We start from the raw sequence: 23538 nt of genomic DNA, 5'->3' as shown, positions 1-23538 counted from the left end.
GTAGATCAAGAATACCCGATATTCGTGCAAGTGCAGAAGTGCCGCCGAAAGTCTAGGTCAGTCAATCATTCATTCATAAAGGTTTTCAAACGTGATCACCATATCATTCAGAACAGACAATTACAGGTGAATACGTTAAACCTTTTTCAGTCAAGATAAACAGGTTGTTTATCTTAAACAAAGACAGTCAAATAAAGGTTTATGGGATTACGTGATCCCTAATAAAATACAAGATATAAAATAAAAACAAACTCAGACCGAGTACACATGTGTCTAGATCCAAACATAATCAATCTAGTCTATCAGTCAAGGCTACGTGGCCGCAGATTAGAGATCACAATAAAAGTTCTTCAATGGGCATCAGTTCCCAATAGGTATCAGTTTCTGGAAGAACCGTAATTGTGTGTGTATGGCAAATGGTACAAATCCCAGAAATAAAAGACGTTTATGCTGAGATTGTTTCATGAAAACTATCTTGTTAGTCAAAGAAATATTTATAAAATGTTTTTAGAGTCAACGATTCACCAGTATATCGCTGACAGTATTCCCCCCCCCCCCTCCCAAATATTACAGGAAATAAAGTTAGCACAGGTAGCATGGAATTATAGCCAACTCATGGAGATAGATGCTCGCAAGATAGAGATGTCTCAATATTTTGCAAACATTATTCAAATAAGTTTTATAAATAAAACAAAGGTTTAAAAATCAAACTCCCGAATATTTATTATTCGAGAAGCTTTCTATTAAATCAAATATTTTATTATATTTTACAAATAAACTATTGTTTCAAAACATAAATTAATATTTTATTATAAACCAAAGACTTTCGGTAAAACTCTGATATATTTTCAAAACATGTACCAACTATTGGTCGCACGCCTAGGCCCTAAGTCGGGGTGTGACAGTTGCATTTGTTGTCGGGTTAAAACTTGAAATTAATAGTATTTTATTAGTATGTGTGTGTAATATATGATTTGATGGGGCAATATTGGGCTACAAATTATCACACCTCATAATGAAAATCGCCCATACTGACGTGGCACCACGTGTCAAAAATCGCCCTCTAAATGCAACTCTCCACCACATATAGCCTTAAAATGATAATAAGGCATATAGAATAAGATCCATGCAGCCTATTTAAGAAACGTTGTTGAATGGTAATTCGACATTAATTGATTCCAATTGATTCCAAGTTCACGTTAAGGCTAATGCTTTCGGCAATGTGAGATTTTGCGTTATACACATGTAGCTACTTGCCACTAACTTTGTTGTAAAGTAAAAAAAAAAATACAGATACAGACCTGGAACGGCAAACATCAACGTTACACAAATACATAATAAGTAGTAAAATTAGAAAGTACTATATATTTTTAAGCGGCCAATAAATTATTTAAACGGGCTATCGGCTAAATTCACCACAACGGGATACAATCATCTTTCGGTCCGTGACAAACACGAAAACGAACTTGTTAATACCATGTATACACGATAAGACAATAATCCGAAGTTAACCAGATGCATATAACTTTACTCGAATCAAAAGAAGGTTTAATTTGGGTATCAACTGCTCAAGAATAGGAGACTGTGAATCTAGAAGAGGTGCAAGAGAGGCTAGTCCCAGTAAGTACAACACGACCAAAGGATCCGGTTAGAAGAACATATGCTCCACTAATTCCCTATTAAGGGCGTCTTCAATAAGAAAGGTTGGAGGCTTAATACGGAAAATTTCTCGAGTCGTTTAAGCAATTTCACATCAACATCCCGTTCGTTGAGAATGCTTCCCAAATGCCGAAATATGTCAAGTTTTTGAAAGATGTTCTCACTAACTAGAAGTTGGAGGAGCTGTCTCACGTCACCTTAAATGAAGAATGCTCAACCATTCTAGAAAACAAGCTTCTAAAAAATGATTAATCCAGGGAGTTATACTATCCCTTGTCTTACAAGATATTTATCTTTTAGTAATTCCCTAGTGGACTCATGAGCTAGTATTAATTTGGTGTCTTTGGTGGTTTTTTTCAAAACTAGGGGATATGCGACCCAAAGCCCGCCCGCATGAGCATCCAGTTAGCTGACCAATTTGTAAAATACCATCATTGCATTGTACATAGCATGCTAGTCAAAATTGACAAGTACGTGTTCATAGTCGATTTTGTGATACTCAGCATGGATGAGGGCTAGAATGTACCGCTCGTCTTAGGGAAAATTTCCTAGTCACGACTAGAGCTCTTATTGATGTTTGCACGATCAGGCTAACACTAAGAGTAAATGATAAAAATGTTACAGTTGACATAAGTAGATCAATGAAGCACCCACAACACCAAGATGATTCACTCAATTACGTTGATGTTGATTCAATTGTGAGTTGTCACGTGTGAGACTCCGCAATAACGGATGCCCTTGGTAGTCAAACCTAATTCCAAACCCATTCGTGAGGATCACTTCGTCGAGGAAACCGTCAACCTGAAGAATCAAGAAGCGTCTTCATCCTAATTCGAAGTTGTTGGCCGCAAACTTGAACCAAAAACAAAACCATCCACCAACTTTAGAGTTGAAAGAACTTTCAGCAAATCTGTAGTATACCTTAGAGTTGAATCGAGTCGAGTTTTCAAACGAATCAAGTCGAGTTTTCAATAAATCGAGCCGAGTTTTCAAATGAATCGGATCGAATTTTCTTCCAAACGAATCGAATTTTTTCCAATCGAATCGAGTTTTCTTAAGAACTAGATTCGAAACGAGTTTTTCATGATTTTCCATTTAAATCTTTTTCTTACATCCCCTTATGCCCGTTCTACCGATAAAACAAGTTCTGGGCCATCACAACTTCATTTTATCGCTTTAACGCGGTCGTTGTTCGTCCCGAATAATTACCAACAACTTGTTTAAAATCAAGTTATGTTTTTCCTACACTCTAAGGTCCGATTCACTATCCTACCAAGTTTCATAGCGATTCGACCTCAAATACTTAAGCTTTTAACTAAAAATGTACCTTTCTTGGATCTGGTTTGGTTCGAATCTGAATCAACACGTGAATAGTGTTAGGTTCCTTGTTGTTGATGATGCGTGGACACAAAATCTACTCCCCTTTACCTCGGATCTGGATCCAGATTGAAGGGGAATGTTTGTGTGTGTTTTTGAATGTGTATGGAGGCAAAATGTTGGAAATGGGGGTTTTAGGGAGGTTATAGGGTGTTTAAATACCCCTAAGCCCATGAACCTAAGGCCTATCACAATTCCTTATTCCATCTTTTTATTGTTAAGCCCACATTCTATTATTGCTATTTAACTTATCTAAATAATAACACACTATTTTATTTATATTTATCAAAAGTAGGATGTTACAGTTAATGTTGTTGATTAAGAATTTGTTATAATAAAACTAAATAAGCATGTGTAGTTACATGAACTCAATTCTATTTTGTGATTTTACTTAATTGCTTATGGAACTCGAAACCCGGGTGTGGTCCATTTCCTAATCACTTCTTACAAACTAAAATCCTTTGTTTGCAATTTGTTATCCATTACAACAATCTAATCATTGTTCTATATTTTTATCATTTATCAATATTGTCAAAAGACACTAGCAAAGCTTCATAAACCATTTAATCAATCAAGTTTAAACATCAAACACAAACTCTTTGTAATTCGACACATTTCTTACCCTAACTAGTTTAAGCTGATTAAAAACACATTCTTTTTTATCATTGATCAGTCCATTCGACACCAGGGCGTCGATGTCTGGGAGTTTTTACACTTGGTGTGTTAGTTTAATTTATTTTGTGATAGTTTAATTAATTGTTTGGTTTTGTTTTCTCTTTTGTTCTCGTTTACACTTAGTGCGTTTACGTGCGATGGTGATAACGGACAACTAGTGTATACGTAACCACTTATCCTAGAGGACTTCACATCTAAATTCTGAGCCCAATGTCCATTAATCAACCACCTAACTCCAACCAAAACTATAACTCTACCCAAATCGCAATTCCAACCTGAACTAACCTATTCTAAACCGTACTAATCGTACTTTCACTAATCCTAACCAAAATAGTATAGGTATGAATAACCAACACCCCCTCTCATCGAAACATATTTGCCCAAAACAACTCGGAAATGATGAAAATTTATATTGAAATCCTTTGATAAATAAAACAAAAAAGGTAGTTATTTATTATGATAATAACTTTAACAAAATACAACCCTTTATAAAGCAAGACGAATGTCTTGAAAATACTATAAATAGGAAACAAAAGATAAGAAATGTATAAATCAAATGAAAGAATTTCCTTTTTCTGTATATGAAACATGAAATTTAAAGAATAAATTTTAGTAAAGCAAGGTTTCAAAATCGGATTATAGCCGAATTAGCCATCCAGTCGGTTCCATTATAAAATTATGCATCTTTAAGAGTTAGAACAACTGGTTTTATTGTTTTTCCGGGTTAACTTGCCAATCAGTGTCTTTTCGCACGCTTTCTTATTATCTTATTTTTACGCTATCCAGTTATTGAAATCGATGATTCGTAGGAACAATAAATCAACATACACTAAATTTGTAAGTTTTGATAACTTGTCGATTGTTAAAACATTGCTTTAAGGATATTGCAACTTTAGGTAATGACAAACTCATTCATAAATCCATGATAAAAAGGTAAAATACACTTCCATTTATACTTTATAGGACTTTTACGTTTTTTTAATATTAAAAGTCGCGTATTTCTAAACATGCATGAAAGAATAAGTTACAAAATAGTTACCTTCAAATGATTGAAACTTAAGAGAGTCTCCAACGTAAGCAAGCAAACCCCTTATTATGTCGATAACCATCACTTTGATTGCATTTTGTAAGACTAATTTGTTGGGTCATGATGTATATAAAAATATACATATTTTAAGTATCAAATAATCTCCACAAATATATATGTCTTTTATTATACTATCTAGTTCAAATAATTTCTTATTGTGTTATTTTCTATTTTTAGGTTTATTCCATCCTCAAACAAAGAAACGAGTGGAAGATTAGTTGCATTTTATAGAGTTTATATATTGCAATTTTAATAAACTATTGGTTGGAATGTAATGACTTTGTATAGTTATACATGAGAAGGGAGTTTAAACGAGGCCCTTGGAGCATTAAACGAGAAGTGGAAAAGCTTATAGAGGCCAAGATGGAAGACAAGTTAAACGGAGGAAAATGATGATAATTGGTTGAGGGCATAAGCTTACGCCCCTAGGGAGTAATCTTATGTCAATCATGTTTTCTTAATCATGCGGTTTTCAAAGGAAGGCGTATTATGGATGTTTTGGAAGCCTTTTTTGGTAGTTAGATCATTTTCAATATATTGTTATTGTAGTTTCGATCATACCAAGACAAGGACTTAAGATGGAAATGCGAAGATTAAGAACCTAGGAAATCAAAAGATGTCACGGAGAACAATATGAAGACTTTGAAGTGGGAATGGATTCAAGAATGCACTTTTTAAATTCGGTCTCCTTTGACTCGTTTGATGTTGCTAATTTGCTCTCGTAAATATCATACTATAGCCTGATTTTGCAACTTGTGTTTGTTTCATTTTTCATATTGTTTAAACTTTAAACTTTGGGTTTAAAGTTTACCAACGTAGTAAAACAATCAAAATATTATAAAAGGGTTTTAAAAGTAAACAACACAAGCTTAACAACGAGGCATTAAACTTTGATTAAAGTTACTTTATAAATGTTCTATAACTAGATTTTAACCCGGCATGCGCCGGGCACGTTAGTAAAACTCAGACGGTGATAAAATCCAAGTGTTGTCAGCCCTAAGCATTGAGCCGGTAAGTCGACGTGAATTTGGTCGATTTCTGTGACTTGCGTTGTTGTACCGAAATTAAGCCAAAAATATAAACAAAAAATTATAAAAGTTGAGGTGGACCAATATGATGGCGTCAGTCGGTAAAACTCGAGCATTGGTAAAAGCCGATCGTTGTCGATCCTGTAACTTAAAAAATGACGTTCGCTCGGTTTTCATTACGTTCGTTGCGATGACTGAACTAAAGAAATAAAAACAAATTTTGCGGACCAGTTCGGTGCCGCAAATGACCTAATAAGGCACTTGCGGCACCAAACTTTCTATTTATTATATATAATAATTAAACTAATAGTTAGTTAAAAGTAATACATGAGTTTTGAAAGACATAAATTAAATGAGATTTTAATTATTCAAAACTCATATATGAATAAAAGAGTTTGTTAGTAGATGAAAAGACGTGCGATAAATAGAGTGTCATTAAAAACGAACCAGATAAAAAAGAGAATTTTATGCCAATGTAACAGTGTAGTATGAAATATGTTACACATTGTGTTTTTTACAAAAAAAAGTTGTTAAACGCTAAACAAACCTTATTTTTAAAATTGATATGTCTATGTAGCTTTATCATTAATATCCTTGAGTATGTACCTCAACCTTACATTTGAACCTACGGTTGTTAGAACAAGGCAATATCGCAAAATCCTTGGAGCGTTGAGCCGGTTACGCTCATACAAATCGTTCCAAGGTAACTTAGTGATTTACTTATAAATCGACTAGTGCGTATCTCATCTTCGAAGTATTTAGGTGTTCCATCTATAGTGAAAAAACGTTCTTTGTTTAAGGCTCGAGTTGTTTCGAGTTTTTTATAGATCTAATTTCCAACCGCTCGACTCGTTTACACTCCGTAAAACAATAGCTCGACTCGTTTACATGCTCTCTAAATAGCCCTTAGAAGCATAAAAGTTGACAATTCCACGTCAGCAGCTTTCCTGGTTATAATTGAATAAAAATATCTAGAGATTATTATTATTATTATTATTATTATTTGTGGTACAACAAATCCTGACTCAGAAATTCAAAACTTGACATTCGTTTCTTCCATTTGTTGATACGATCGCCATTTGTACCGTCACCCATAGGCGGCGGACCGGCTTCAAATACGTGGCGGAAACAGTCGGAAATCATGATGTTAAAAACACTACTACTCCATCGCACCACCACAATTCACTCTTTACGTTGTAAATTCAACACTATTCCACATCGAGAGGTTCGTCCGTTCTTAATTATTATTATTACATCATTATTAGGGTTTTGATTGATTAAATAACGAATTGAGGTTCCAGATGACCACCGGAACACAAAGTATTGTTTCTAGGCTCAAAAGCTCCGGATTACTGCAAACCAAAGGTTTGATCGGAGGCAAATGGACTGATGCCTACGATGGACGGACTATTGAGGTACTCATTTGTATCAAATTAGGTCTAATTATCATTTTATTAGGTGTAATTAACCTAAGTAACAATAATTATGCTGCTATAGTGTAAAATTGAGTTGACTTTTCAAAATTGACATGTGTAATTAGGTTAACAATCCTGCTAGTGGTGAGGTTATAGCTTCTGTTGCTTGCATGGGAGAGAAGGAGACTAAAGATGCTATCTCTTCCGCCTATGAAGCGTTTGGCCGTACGAATTGTTTACTGATGAAAGATTATTATTGAGTTTGCATGTGATTTATGTGATAGGATGTTAATTTCTGTGTAGATTGGAGCAAGCTTACTGGTTCCGAAAGAAGTAATCGCCTGCGTAGTTGGTAATGATTGGTGATATTGTAGCTAGTTTGTTTACTTATAAGTTATGACATTACTTATGAATAGTTAACTTGACAATAGGTATAACTTGCTGATGGAACATAAAGAGGAACTTGGAGAGCTTATAACTCTGGAGCAAGGAAAACCTCTAAAAGAAGCAATTGGGGAGGTATGGATATGGATATTAAACATATTGGATATGTTTTTTTGTACTGATTCAATATTTGTGGTTATTAATGTGATTTTCTCAAGTGTTGCAGGTTGGATATGGGGCTAGTTTTCTTGAGTTCTTTGCAGAGGAGGCAAAGCGTGTTTATGGTGATATAATTCCATCAACACTGCCTGACCGTCGTGTTCTTGTTATAAAACAGGTCGCTTATTTCATGCAAACTGTTTGTTATCATAAACATGTGAATCATTATGTAGTTGTCATGTGTTTTTTTAAGAATTAAGTTCAATGATTCATGTAATCTGCAGCCTGTTGGTGTTGTTGCTGCAATAACTCCATGGAATTTTCCCTTGGCCATGATTACTCGGAAGGTACGATATTTACGTTAATTAACAATTTAAATTAGTTTATACGAAGAATGGTCAACTCGACTCGTTTTGACCCAATACCCGTGTTGCCGATGTGTCAGGTTGGCCCTGCTCTTGCATGTGGGTGTACTGTGGTGATAAAGCCTTCTGAGTTTACACCTTTGACTGCATTAGCAGCTGCTGAGCTGGCGCTTCAATCTGGAATCCCACCGGTATGTCTTTTAAACTTACCATCATGATATATAATTGTATTTTATGTTTTTTTTAAATTCATTTGTATTTTGTAAAATGACAGGGTGTGTTGAATGTGGTGATGGGAGATGCTCCTAAAATAGGAAATTCTTTACTTGAGAGTACACAAGTAAGAAAGATAACGTTTACTGGTTCAACAGCTGTTGGAAAGAAACTGATGGCTGGTGCAGCCGAGACTGTTAAAAAGGTAATTGGAACCAAACTTATAATACAAATGTTGTTGTGATTGTTAATTTTGTTTTACATGTTGTCTCTTTTAGGTATCTTTAGAACTTGGTGGTAATGCACCATGCATAGTCTTTGATGATGCTGATCTGGAAGTAGCACTCAAAGGGACTGTAAGTGATTAGTATTTCTATTATATGATTATTTATGATATTAAAATATTGTATTAAAAAGCTTCACCTGTGATTTCAGTTGGCAACCAAGTTTCGCAACAGTGGACAGACATGTGTATGTGCCAATAGAATACTTGTGCAAGAAGGTATAATAAGAAATTATTTTTATTTCACATTGTGATTAAAGCTTAAATGAGACATTTGTTTTTTTCGCTTTCTACATGTTTTCATAAACCATTGAATATTCTTTTTGTTTGGATCAAAGTAATTTGACTTTTTTTTAATGGTTAGTATGTTTATCTGTTTACCTTTTTTGTAGGCATATATGAGAAGTTTACAAGTGCCTTTTCAAATGCTGTTAAGGACCTTAAAGTTGGCAATGGTTTTAGTGAAGGTGTGGTTCAGGTAATCAGTTTATACATGTTACTAAAGATAGTCAAATTGACCAATTTGTATCCCGAATATATGGTTCTTCATTGTCTGCAGTATATAAATTTCTTAAACAAGTTAAAACAACTTTAGTATCAGCTAAACTTTAGAGTACTTAATAGGTTCTGAATATCTTTTGCAGGGGCCACTTATCAACGAGGCTGCTGTACAGAAGGTTCTATATTTATTTCAAAGTTTCAAAATTTTCGTCCCGAATACATTTGAATCAATTTAACTTTTTTTTTATTAACTTGCAGGTTGAGTCATTTGTGCAAGATGCTATCTCAAAGGTATGATTTACCACATAAATTCAAAATTATGTCTTCGCGTTTGCTTTTTTGGTAACTTGTATCAATGCAAGAAGTATTATCCTAGAACATCAACATCAAACGTGCTTACCAAAACATGCAAATGCCAAAACTACCCTCCATTAACTATTGTTGAACACAGGGAGCAAAAGTTCTCGCGGGAGGTAAGAGGCATAGCCTCGGGTTTACTTTTTATGAGCCTACAATTATAGGTGATGTCAAGAACGATATGCTCATAGCAAGGTAATCTCAAACTTTCTTTTTTAATATCATGTTAGTTCATTGAAATTGTTAAAAATTTTATTTTAAATATTTGTTGGTACAGGCAGGAAGTATTTGGACCTGTTGCACCTATTATACGGTTTAAAACCGAAGAAGAAGCTATACAGATTGCTAACGACACTAATGCAGGTTCTTTATAGGATTAATTTTGTATATACCTTTACAAGCTAGAATACTTTCATATATAGCCAATCAAAACTAAATATATGATATACACCCCAACTTTAATGAACTTTTACTTAATGACCATTCTACCCCTTTTCCATTATATTTGTTTAAACCCTATTTCTTAACTGGATTTTGATTGACATCAACGACAAGCAAATGAAGGAAACCGTCGTCTCTCTTTTGTTCTCTCGACGGCAGATAATCGAGCATTTGGATCTGTATGTTCGAATTAGATAATCGAACCAAGTTTAATCGCAAGTGATTGAACAATAGGCGATCGGATATTTTAAGAAAACTATTGCTTATGAGTAAAAATTAAATTAAAAATTAAGCTAAAATTAGGTAAAAAGAAAAGAAGCTAAAAATGGGTAAATAAAAAAATTTAAAGTTCAAATCCATATATGAAATTTTGAAGTTAAAGAAAAATAAGAGTAAAATAGACATTTAATATATTGTTTTTAATCAATTTTGTATATTTAATATTTGTACCACTTTGTAAGGGCATATATGAGTTGTTAAAACATATACATACATGTGCAGGATTAGCTGCTTACCTTTTCACAAATAGCATCAAGCGTTCGTGGCGTGTATCTGAGACTCTTGAGTATGGTATAGTCGGAGTCAATGAGGGATTAGTTTCTACAGAGGTAAGTTTTTCATTCGACCTGTTTTGTTGAGATTGACCTGTTAACAACCAAATGACTTGAATGGATGACATGCAGGTGGCACCGTTTGGAGGTTATAAGCAGTCTGGTTTAGGACGGGAAGGTTCCAAATATGGATTGGATGAGTACACTGAAGTAAGTATCAAAAACACATGTAATTTGACCTGTTTGAATAGAACATATTCTGAAACATGTGTGTGATTGTTGGTTATTTGCAGATCAAGTATATTTGTATGGGAAACTTGGGTTGATTCGGGTTCTGAGATTTGCGTTCATAGGTTAGTGAGGCTGAGGTTGTTCGAGGGTGAGATAGGTGTAGGAGAGATGTTCGTGGTTGGTGAGATTGTATGTTTTTTTTCAGAATAAATGGTGTAACCTGAATTGTGTTAGCTTGCTTAATAAATTAACTGGTTTGATTTGCTTTTCAAACATTTTGCAGTATCTTAAAGCATTATACCGGTACGAACTACAATGATGTTTATAAACAATGTAAACGTTCATTAAATGCTTCTGTATATATATACATTCAAAAATGAAAATTTGGAACCATTTTCAAGGTTATGATTAAAGTAATAACAAAATAAATTGAATAAATTAAGGATGCTAATTGCTACATATATACCCATCTGATGATAAAATAGAAAGTTGCATCTCAGATGTTTATTGTTTACAACTGAGATACTTTATTGAGGGTACAAGTATATCAATAGATGAACAACTGACCCTGCAAATCAAGATTTATGATTGCAGATATGTAGGATATATCCCGCTCAACAATCAAAGACCGGGCTTTCTTTTATGCTCCAGTTAGGCTGCGTAGACTCCCAACGCATAGGTGTGATCTGCAAAGCCTTTTTATGGAATTTAACAAGGCTTGCTCGGTGCCCAATACTTATGTATGTGATTCCTGCTTCATTAACTTTATCATACAAGTGAGCCTGCAAATATAAGCATGTTAGTCAATAATATTTCGACCTATGAACGGGTCAACTCAGACAAGCCCACAAAAGGCAGCTTAAAAAGAAACAGTAGCAAAACTGCATTTATGTGACATATTTTTGTAATTGTTGAAAAAAATACTAAACAGTTTCGGGTGAACTAATACCAAAAAGCCCGCTACCCTGCCACCCACATATATATATATATATATATATATATATATATATATATATATATATATCTGTCTGTTAGTATAGTTGTGTTTTAAAGTTTAGCCACAAAGGTTTTTAAAAAAATTAATTTAGTACAGTGTTCATTTTCAATAAATTGACCACAAGTTTTATGTGTTTATAGTTTTGCTACAATTTTTTTTATATAAATTTGAATTCATATAGTTTTCAAGTTTTTTAGACTGACCATGAAACTTTTGTTCTTTGAAATTTGGCCACAACTTTTATAAAAAGTCTACGCAGGTGTTTTTAACTTTCTTTTTTTCTTGAAATTTTGGTATAAATTTTGTGACGAAGCGACTCGATATCGACATGGTACCGGTATTTGTTTTTATGGTTTTTGATCATAGTAAAACACCTGTTGGTATCCTTTTGGGCATATCACGGCTTTATTTGTTTCTATGATCTATCAATTGGATGTAAAACATGTGTCAAAATCCTTTTGTCATTATCACAACTATATTTCTTTGGCTCTTTTCTTTCGGTTATCATACCGAATGCCAGTACTGTACGAGTGTATGGTACCGTAGCAAATCGAACCTATACCGACTGAAGAATTCCCACTGTAACACGAGGGGCAATCCTAGTTAACATTATTATTAGTCAAGAAATACCTCGTTGTCTTCATCTAGAGCACTAGTGGATTCATCCAAGAGAACAAGGTCTGGTTGAGAAAGCAACAGGCGTGCAAACGCGAGCCGTTTCTGCTCACCAAGCAAAAGAACACTGGACCACTCATTAACCGTATCAAGACCGAACCGTGACAACACGTAGCCAAGATGTACATCTTCTAAAGCTTTTACTAAATCATCCGTTTTAGGCTGCAAAAACGGCGCACCATTAACTTCAGGCTCTGATGCATCTTCAAAAAAAGGCAACGAACCTGCAAAATCCCATTGTGGAAACTGAATACATAATGATGAAACAAGATATTGTTCATGTTCGTTCGTTTAATAAATGAATGGATATAAACGAACTTCCTGCCAAATGGTTCACGAACAGTTCACTGAACGTTTAGTCCATTTACAGGCCTAGTTATTATGATTACATACATACCAGCTGATCTAGATTTACGTGGTGGAGAATTCTGAACACTGGGCCACGTTCTTTTAGAGGTGCTCTAAGTAAAGTTGTGTTTTAATTTTTGTTGTTATTCTTATTTACATGTTTCTTCTGTTCTTGTATCTGGAATCCTAGTGGGACATTTTATATTTAATCAAACGCTTTTTCATGATTTTATTCTCCCGTTGCATAACTTTAGGGTTTTATCACGTCTATGATTTGTGACACCATTTCTTGTAATCATCTGGTTGGAAGCACACGATTACTTACTCTGTATTGTTTTGAACTCATCTTTTCTTAGATTTTCTTGCACCATTGACTACTTGAGTTATTATTATGATATGATCTTCAATTTATGTTAGAGCTTGTTGAATGTTCATGATCTATATTGCATACATTTGTCCAAACTTCATATTATGAAGGTTTCTTTTCACCAATTACTTGTGATAGATGAATGTTGATGTTCTTTATTAAGAATGTTTTAATAAAATTAAATAACCATTTGTGATTACATTCAATCATTGTTCAATATTTCAATCATTAATCAAAGTTGTCAAAAGACACTAGACAAAGCTTCATAAACCATTTAATCAATCAAGTTTAAAGATCGACCATGAACTATTCGTAGTTTAAGTGTAACTTCCAACCCCTCGTACCACCAATCTTGTTTGATTTCGGTTGATGGATAGCCCATCAACGAGCCTACAAATATTTTTATTTTTGGTTTCCCCAGTACGAGGTCACTCATCATATAAAAACTTCCACCTAACCACACTTAACTGGAGAGTTTTTATTTAGTCCGCAACAAACTAAGCCAAAAACGCATTGATAATTTAAGAGGCATGACATCCCTTATGAACCAAAATCTATCATGTCCACGACAAATGTGGGGGTTACCTAGAATTTTACAATTGGCCATGTTAATCTTATTTGTATTGTTACAATCACCTTCCCCTTTAGGGACTTATCGTTTTCGATGAGGTTTCCCCCAACCATCCGAATGGATGAAGAGTGACTCTGATATCATTTGTAACATCTTTGTAACATCTGGCCCCTCGTACCACAAATATTGTATGCTTTGCACTCGGGGAATGTCCATCCTGGAACTCACCGATTTATTTTAGGTTGCTTGTGTGGGAGTAGTGCCAAGATGTGACATCCTAGGAAGTCTTCGCGGGGACAAACAAAAACAAATCCGAATGGACCATTCACCAGGGGCAAAGAGAACAACATTAAAGGTATGTAAGGGTGTATATTACACCGACAACCTTTTTTACCGTAAGTAATTTGAGGTGGTTAGGAGCACATTCTTCCGTTATCTTTGATCGACCCATTCGAAATCGATCAATATTTGGCGTCGAAATCGGGGTGTTCTTATGCTTGGATATTTATTTGGTTTTGTGGCTATCTTTTTAATTGGTTGGTTTCGCTTTCTCTTTTGTTCTCATCTACATAATCGATCGAGGTTTTAGGGCAATATAGGGGTGGATTGAGCGTTGAACACCGTCGGGTGGCGGTCTAGAGACAGTATATGGGCTGGGCGGTATAGGGAGGACGGGCAAAAGATCGTTTAACTTCCAACGGTCAAAAGCCCTTTTCATGAAGAAAATTCATATTCTCTTTATTTACATACCTCATTTTCTTTAATACACTACAAAAAAAAACATCTCATTCTATTCACTATACTTTTAAATTCCTCTAAAAAATTGGACTCCGATTCATCTTCGATACCCGACTATACACATGACTTTTATTGCACCGAACCCGATACTATTATGGTAAAGACTAATTATTTGAGACTTTTTTTATGACTTTCCAAGCCAAACGTGTAATTCATGTAAAAGTAATAAAATATGGATAGGATAAAGAAGAGAACCTATTAAACAATAAAAATGTTTAAAATATCCACCGTTAAAACAAAGAATCCTCTACACGTTGGTAAATTCAAACTACTAAGCTTAATTAGTACTGAAAACATACGTAAATATTAATTCCTAAATTACTTTTTTGTATTCTTGATCATGCTTGTTTGTTTGTCCTTTGTATCCTTGAGATCCGTCATTTCTTCATCAGCAACCACCGGAACAAATCTTTTCCAATACCAGTGTTCCTTCCAGATTTCAGCCATCTCTTCAATCGGAATCCCCTTTGTCTCCGGCAAGAAAAAGTAAATAATAGTTGTCACAATGGCCGCCCAGAACATAAAAAATATAAACAAAGTAAACCTGAAATAAAAAAAAAATACATGCAACTTAATACACACATGTGAAAGAAGATAAATCTATGTAAATATAGATTATAAATATGTTTTACCTAAAAGCACACAACAATTGGATGAAGAATTGTGCATTGAAGAAGGTGAAGATCATATTAACCAAAACGTTAATGCTTTGTGCGGCTGATAGGATCTCGATTGGAAAGACTTGTGTAGGCACGAGCCAACCCAGGAGTCCCCATAACCACGCAAACTTGACAACGTATAAGCAAATGGCTAAAACTAAGAGGATTGAATAACACTTCTCAAGCCACCCCTGGTTTTCTTTTATCCCAAGCTCATAACAGATAACCGTAATCACAAATTAGAAAAAATTATATAATATATCATAATTCAGTGGATCTTGATTTGCTTGCAAAGCTAGATGTGAGACGATCCCAAGCCTCTTTGGAAGTCGCAGCCGAGGCAATAAGAGGCTGGATGTCATCGGAGCATGAACCGAGAATAGCACTAAACAGAATCTGATCTTGACGGTACCAGGTAGTGTATTCCGGATTTGGAATGATAGTATTGTTGGTAATAGTTTTGGTAATAGTTTTTGACGGTGCGCCGACGTCACCGGTGATGAAGTTGTCCAGCCCTAGTCCGATCAAAGTGGACTGGACGTGACGCCGCCAAACGGAAAAGTTATTAGAGTTTAGTTTGGTGGTGAAGTTGTCCAGCCCTAGTCCGATCAAAGTGGACTGGACGTGACGCCGCCAAACGGAAAAGTTATTAGAGTTTAGTTTGGTGGTGAAGTGGGTGGCGGCAGTAATGGGAATTAGGTTTTGTGAGGCTGCCATTGATGATGGTTGTTTGGAAAAGGAAAAGAAAAAGGATCGAATTTACTTTTTCGAGTTTAGAAGCTGTGATACCATATAGAGATTGAATATTATTGGCTTCAATAATTTACATCAATATTAGTGGAGAATATATAGCCAAGCTATACATGAATACAGGAGAAATTAACGCACTACATACGGCAACCTATAACAACCATTGACTAAAACAATATTTGAATTTGAATTTAGATTTGCTATGAGCGGGAGTAATTTGTTCATAATTCCTAATACCAAGTAAGCCCATAATTCACTCGCACTAATTTTGACTACTTTTTTTTTAACGAATTATCTTGATATCTGTTTACAGGTTATGATGGGTGTCATTTCATCTACTTTTTTAAGTAACTAACTGAAATAGAGATAGAATATGTTGACATCTCAAAGATATGATTTGGAGCCTTTGACTACACATTTACTTTGTTATCTATGTCTTTCAAATACATGCAATTGAAATTGTGAGCTCATGCACTCAGAAATATTAATATGTGTTTTGTCAAGAACATAATGTTATTATGAATCAGGTCAGTAACAGTCATTCTGTGCTCAATAATGCAAATACATTCTTATCTCAGCAAGTTAATAATCGAACAGCGAATAAATGTTAGCCAATTGGCAGTAGGTGGCATCCCATTTAAAAGACAATTATCAGAGACCTTTCAAACGTTTTGGAAACCGGCCATAGCTTTTCCTCAATGATGAACGGACCAGTAATTAATTACCGATCGAGTGTTCAAGTGATCACTATCCTTTTCCTCTTCTTCTTTAGAGCCATTGTGATGCCGGAACACAAGCATTCAAATGGCTCATGACCTTTAGTTAATTAAAGACGATATTGCAAACAAACATAACATTCAACTAAAAACTCCATAACATCAAACCCAAAGTACATATAGTTTACAAACCAAACAGATAATATGAAACTTTAAACAAAAGATAAGCACCACAAAATATGCAAACTTAAATAAAAGAAAAGGATTATTCAAGACTTTTGAAATTCAAACAGAAACACCATTATCCATAGCTTGCATCTGGACTCAATCACGAAACTGTACGCACCGACCCGGCATCACATTGCTTGCGCGAATTTTTGGTGTCTTTGGTGATCCAACATTTCCATGTAACTTCTTTAAAGCAAGACGCCATTTCTATAATGAGATTTGGGTAACACCTTAGAAGATAAATAATAGCAATAATAAATCTATTCAAGAGAAACACTGCCTAGTTTTACTTTTTGTATGTGAGTTTGTTGATTTTATCTACATGGTTTAATTTTTATATCCAAGTTTTGTAAGGTACATTATGATAAATTATGGTGCTAATCTTTACTCATCAACACAATTAATTTGTAAGTTTTTTTTTTGTTTCTTTGTGGTGTTCATCAGACTGGATAACGGATTATTCAGTTCATTTGAAAATTTTAGGACCCTATATGAAACCCAATCCGATCTGAAGCTGGGATTTTCCTATCTGAATCTAATGAGTTCAATTCGGATTGGATTATAATCCAGAATTAACTGTAAAATCTGAAATAAACCGAATAACTTTTTTTTTGTTAGTGACATTTTAGTTGTATAGAATCGCAATAAAAATACAAAACCAGATAATACAAATTAATTAGTATGCATATGTTGAACACATATTCAAAGGTCAAACTTCAAACAATAGTCTAAATAAACATACGAAACCGGAAAATACCACTAAAAAACACGTGACTTAGAGGGAACAATAAAACTAGTTCTTTTTTAAACGCCATTCGAAAAAAAAAACCTTTTTTAACCCATGTTTACGACAACTGATTTTAGTAAAACTTATATTATGGTTATTAACACCAAGATGTTTGATATGAATCTCAAACCTGCAGATGACTCGCAACTTGAGTCCTTGTAAGTCCATGCACTCCCATCAAGTATGTTTTTCGGGGTGCAATCTAATAAAAGAAAAAACAAAGGCACTTAGTTCAGAATGCAGTTCTTTAGTCCATTCCAATTACATCTTTACATAAAATGAAAAATAAGAGCAGCTCTAAGAAATTAAGGATAAACATAAGTGATAAGAGTAAGACAAACATAAAGTAAGGTTATAAAGTCTTACTCCCTTCTTTTGCAAGTTGAAGAGCAGCTCTAAGAAATTCAGAATGCAGTTCTTTAGTCCATTCCAATGACATCTTTGCATAAAAGCCTTCATTTTCATGTAGCTGGACATCTGAGTTCCTTATTGCATGACTCCTTCTAACCTTTTTTCCAACAGCAAGACGATCACTTTCAAGTTCACCATGCTTCTTCAGTCGCTCATTTCTCACACACCGTCTGGCACGGATAAATACATCATCAGTAAGCGGCCTTTTGACGACACTAAGAGCACCATTCTCAAGCATGTTACATACGAAGTCGTCATCTTCCTCCTCATGCATTACTTCATTTTATAACGAAGATGCGTTAGCGTTGGAAAATAAACATTAAATTTAACAAGAAGAGTTTGATTTCAAGATTACCCATTGACGGAATGCCCATATTCTTTGTTAATCGGAGGAATGTGATAGCATCTACCTCTTCCAGTTTACCTCCTAGAAATAGCAGATCATATTTCTCCTCTCTTTTGGTTAGGATTCTTAACGCATCACCAGCTCGATTAACGCATGTAACTAATTACAGCAGGATAATAATAATAATAATAATAATAATAATAATAATAGTAATAATAATAATAGTAATAATAATAATAATAATAATAATAGTATGATAAGTGATTTGAGGTAGAAATAATAGCATTATGCAAAATATACTCCTACATCTTTCTTTATCAGTTTATGAATAGTAACAAAGTACAAGATTCTTGGGAATTTTATCAAATATAACAGCATACTCTATTTTATTTATTTAACACGCTTGATATGATTCTAAGAACAAAAATGGAAGTAAGTAACACAAAGTGTACATGGCAGTTTTAGGAGCACACATTCCTTAGTGCTAAACATAGATAAGCATATTGAACTATTTATATTAATTGGGAAGGGTATAAATAATATATCTAATTAAACTAACTGAATAAGTATGATTAAGTATTATTTACATTCTTTTTCTTCTTGTATCTGGGCTTCGCTCCTGGTATTTTACCTGGAGGTCCCATTTTTTTTGCTTGATGAAATTGGCTTTTCTAATAAATAAATAAATAAATGAGAAAATTACTCATCCATGTGGTTTGAGAGAAGACCGGAGGAGTCACCTTGACTCCTCTATAAAAATGTGTTGGATGAATCCCCGTGGTTTCAAAAATGAACTGGTTGGAACCATGAGTATTCAACCCGTCATTTCTTTTTTGTGGAGTCAACATGACTCCTCCCTCAAACAAGGACGCAAACAAAAATTTTCTCTAACTAAATTAACTGATTAAGGGTATAACTGTCGTTCTTTATTTTGAGATTATCGCATATTGGCTAGCAACTTTCGTTGTTGTATCATTTTTTTTATAATTATTGAAGTTATTTACTCATTCCTACAAGATAAACGTTAAGAAATTCAAAATGTTTTAATTTTTGTTGTTATTCTTCTTTACGGGTTTCTTCTGTTCTTGTATCTGGAATCCTAGTGGGACATTTTATATTTAATCAAACGCTTTTTCATGATTTTATTCTCCCGTTGCATAACTTTAGGGTTTTATCACGTCTATGATTTGTGACACCATTTCTTGTAATCATCTGGTTGGAAGCACGCGATTACTTACTTTGTATTGTTTTGAACTCATGTTTTCTTAGATTTTCTTGCACCATTGACTACATGAGTTATTATTATGATATGATCTTCAATTTATGTTAAAGCTTGTTGAATGTTCATGATCTATATTGCATACATTTGTCCAAACTTCATATTATGAAGGTTTCTTTTCACCAATTACTTTTGATAGATGAATGTTGATGTTCTTTATTAAGAATGTTTTAATAAAATTAAATAACCATTTGTGATTACATTCAATCATTGTTCAATATTTCAATCATTAATCAAATTTGTCAAAAGACACTAGACAAAGCTTCATAAACCATTTAATCAATCAAGTTTAAAGATCGACCATGAACTATTCGTAGTTTAAGTGTAACCTCCGATCCCTCGTACCACCAATCTTGTTTGATTTCCGTTGATGGATAGCCCATCAACGAGCCTACAAATATTTTTATTTTTGGTTTCCGAGGTACGAGGTCACTCATCATATAAAAACTTCCACCTAACCACACTTAACTGGAGAGTTTTTATTTAGTCCGCAACAAACTAAGCCAAAAACGCATTGATAATTTAAGAGGCATGACATCCCTTATGAACCAAAATCTATCATGTCCACGACAAATGTGGGGGTTGCCTAGAATTTACAATTGGCCATGTTAATCTTATTTGTATTGTTACAATCACCTTCCCCTTTAGGGACTTATCGTTTTCGATGAGGTTTCCCCCAACCATCCGAATGGATGAAGAGTGACTCTTGATATCATTTGTAACATCTGGCCCCTCGTACCACAAATATTGTATGCTTTGCTCACGGGGAATGTCCATCCAGGAACTCACCGATTTATTTTAGGTAGCTTGTGTGTGAGTAGTGCCAAGATGGGACATCCTAGGAAGTCTTTACGGGGACAAACAAAAACAAATCCGAATGGACCATTCACCAGGGGCAAAGAGAACAACATTAAAGGTACGTAAGGATGTATATTACACCGACAACCTTTTTTACCATAAGTAATTTGAGGTGGTTAGGAGCACATTCTTCTGTTAATCTTTGATCGACCCATTCGAAATCGATCAATATTTGGCGTCGTTATCGGGGTGTTCTTATGCTTGGATATTTATTTGGTTTTGTGGCTATCTTTTTAATTGGTTGGTTTTGTTTTCTCTTTTGTTCTCATCTACATAATCGATCGAGGTTTTAGGGCAATATAGGGGTGGATTGAGCGTTGAACACCGTCGGGTGGCGGTCTAGAGACAGTATATGGGCTGGGCGGTATAGGGAGGACGGGCAAAAGATCGTTTAACTTCCAACGGTCAAAAGCCCTTTTCATGAAGAAAATTCATATTCTCTTTATTTACATACCTCATTTTCTTTAATACACTACAAAAAAAAACATCTCATTCTATTCACTATACTTTTAAATTCCTCTAAAAAATTGGACTCCGATTCATCTTCGATACCCGACTATACACATGACTTTTATTACACCGAACCCGATACTATTCGGGTAAAGATTAATTATTTGAGGCTTTTTTTTAAGACTTTTCAAGCCAAACGTGTAATTCATGTAAAAGTAATAAAATATGGATAGGATAAAGAAGAGAACCTAGTTAAACAATAAAAATGTTTAAAATATCCACCGTTAAAACAAAGAATCCTCTACACGTTGGTAAATTCAAACTACTAAGCTTAATTAGTACTGAAAACATACGTAAATATTAATTCCAAAATTACTTTTTTGTATTCTTGATCATGCTTGTTTGTTTGTCCTTTGTATCCTTGAGATCCGTCATTTCTTCATCAGCAACCACCGGAACAAATCTTTTCCAATACCAGTGTTCCTTCCAGATTTCAGCCATCTCTTCAATCGGAATCCCCTTTGTCTCCGGCAAGAAAAAGTAAATAATAGTTGTCACAATGGCCGCCCAGAACATAAAAAATATAAACAAAGTAAACCTGAAATAAAAAAAAAATACATGCAACTTAATACACACATGTGAAAGAAGATAAATCTATGTAAATATAGATTATAAATATGTTTTACCTAAAAGCACACAACAATTGGATGAAGAATTGTGCATTGAAGAAGGTGAAGATCATATTAACCAAAACGTTAATGCTTTGTGCGGCTGATAGGATCTCGATTGGAAAGACTTGTGTAGGCACGAGCCAACCCAGGAGTCCCCATAACCACGCAAACTTGACAACGTATAAGCAAATGGCTAAAACTAAGAGGATTGAATAACACTTCTCAAGCCACCCCTGGTTTTCTTTTATCCCAAGCTCATAACAGATAACCGTAATCACAAACTAGAAAAAATTATAGAATATATCATAATTCAGTTGATCATAACTAATTAGAAACCCTAAACAAAGCACATATTTAAAAAAAAATTAATAATCTTTACCAGAACAACCGCCATGATAATGCCAGCTTCAAGAAACCAAAACCTTCTTCCTAAATATCTATCATCCCAGAGGACCGAAGCGATTGTTGGTACCATGTTAACCGCTCCAATGATGAGTGCGGAAAGGAGTGACGCGCTGTCTCCAAACCCCATGGTTTTAAAGAAAACGGGAGCGTAGAACATGAACACACTGATGCCGGTTAGTTGTTGGAAAAATGGAATCACAAACGCGAAAAACACCTGTGGTCTATACTTTCGGTTATGAAGATTGGCCCATGAGCTTTTAATCATTTTAGACTGTTGATGACTTGCTTCAACCAGATCGCTGAACTCTTCATCCACGTTATCCAGACCGCGGATTTCGAGTAGTCTTTCTTTGGCTTCTTGAAGCTTTCCTCGTTGAATAAGGGAGTTTGGAGTATCGGCTGCTAGTGTTAAAGACCCGACGGTAAAGTTACAGCGGGGACGATAGTACCACCCAAACTCAAACGCCAGCCCCGTTCGCCCTTGCCCTGGGCAAACCCATAGTTTACGGCATTTGCGACTACAATCCCGAGTGTGATTGAGAGTTGAGGCAGCTGGTTGCATGCACCGCGCCACTTGTACGGAGCCACCTCCCAAACATACAGAGGTACGGACTACATACGTATATATTTATATAAGAAAACCAAAGCAAAATATAATTAAATGCAGTGTTAAGAGGTGTCGTGAAATAAAAATAAAATTACCTGATTAGCAAATCCAATCCCAATACCGAGAAGAATCCGACCGACGATAAGCGTCGAGACGGATACAGCAAAGGCATTGCAAAGTGCACCGATACAGAAAGTGATGCCGGCAGTAAGCATGGAGAATTTGCGGCCATGAACGGGTACTTTGGTTACAAAGGATGCAAGACAGGTAGCAAAACGTGCAGCCAAATACAAGGATGATGTAAACATGGGTAACGTTGCAGTAGTGTTAAACTTGCAATACTGGTTGCTAGAATAAGCTTTGGTTTCCGACTCCTTTTTGTAAACCTCTGGGAAAAACTCCTTCAAAAAGGGTGCCATTATTGTCACGCCGCCTGAGATTCCGATATTATAACCGAATACCAGATCGCCACATGCTATCACCACGTCGCCTTTTCCCATACCAGAAGATTCTACACCAACTGCTGTTGTTCTTGTTGTTTTTGTAGTTGAATAATAATAGGTATAGGTACAATTAATAGTAGAAGACGTACTGATCGAATAACAAATTGGTTAATCGCAAAAACAAGGCCGTATTTATAGATCAGTTCGTTACATATATATCTGGATTAATAATAGATCATTCCCAAAATTATATGGGTTTGAGAGCCCAAACACCCGTTTATTTTTTAATTATAAATAATTAATAAATTTTTTTTAAATAAATCATATATTTAAATAAAAGATAAATTTAAACATGGGAACGCATTCATTGTATATTTCAATAGCCGAAAATTTCTATATAAATTCTCTATCATCTTGCTAAAACACAAAACATATCATTAGGTAGC

At 34.7% G+C, this 23538-nt stretch overlaps 1 protein-coding gene and 1 pseudogene across 1 annotated transcript; one reads left to right on the top strand and one right to left on the bottom strand.

Moving 5' to 3' along the window:
• The first annotated feature begins 6846 nt into the window (after positions 1-6846).
• LOC143587706 (succinate-semialdehyde dehydrogenase, mitochondrial-like) lies at positions 6847-11063 on the top strand. Its single transcript, XM_077068918.1, has 19 exons — positions 6847-7051; positions 7128-7241; positions 7367-7466; positions 7545-7593; positions 7673-7760; positions 7852-7962; positions 8069-8131; positions 8230-8340; positions 8424-8567; positions 8641-8718; positions 8798-8864; positions 9038-9123; positions 9290-9322; positions 9405-9437; positions 9598-9698; positions 9781-9866; positions 10446-10552; positions 10628-10705; positions 10789-11063. The coding sequence occupies exons 1-19, from the start codon at positions 6968-6970 to the stop codon at positions 10819-10821; spliced, it is 1566 nt and encodes a 521-aa protein (XP_076925033.1). The 5' UTR covers positions 6847-6967; the 3' UTR covers positions 10822-11063.
• A 10307-nt stretch (positions 11064-21370) lies between these two features.
• LOC143587708 (sugar carrier protein C-like) lies at positions 21371-23068 on the bottom strand (annotated as a pseudogene).
• Between the last annotated feature and the right edge of the window lie 470 nt (positions 23069-23538).

Source organism: Bidens hawaiensis, unplaced genomic scaffold (assembly GCF_021521415.1).
Source record: "Bidens hawaiensis isolate Kalapana, Puna unplaced genomic scaffold, B.hawaiensis_p1.1 tig00035841_1, whole genome shotgun sequence".
Lineage (NCBI taxonomy): Eukaryota > Viridiplantae > Streptophyta > Magnoliopsida > Asterales > Asteraceae > Bidens > Bidens hawaiensis.
The sequence above is the reverse complement of the archived record's forward strand: the minus strand, read 5'-3'. Positions and strand labels throughout refer to the sequence as shown.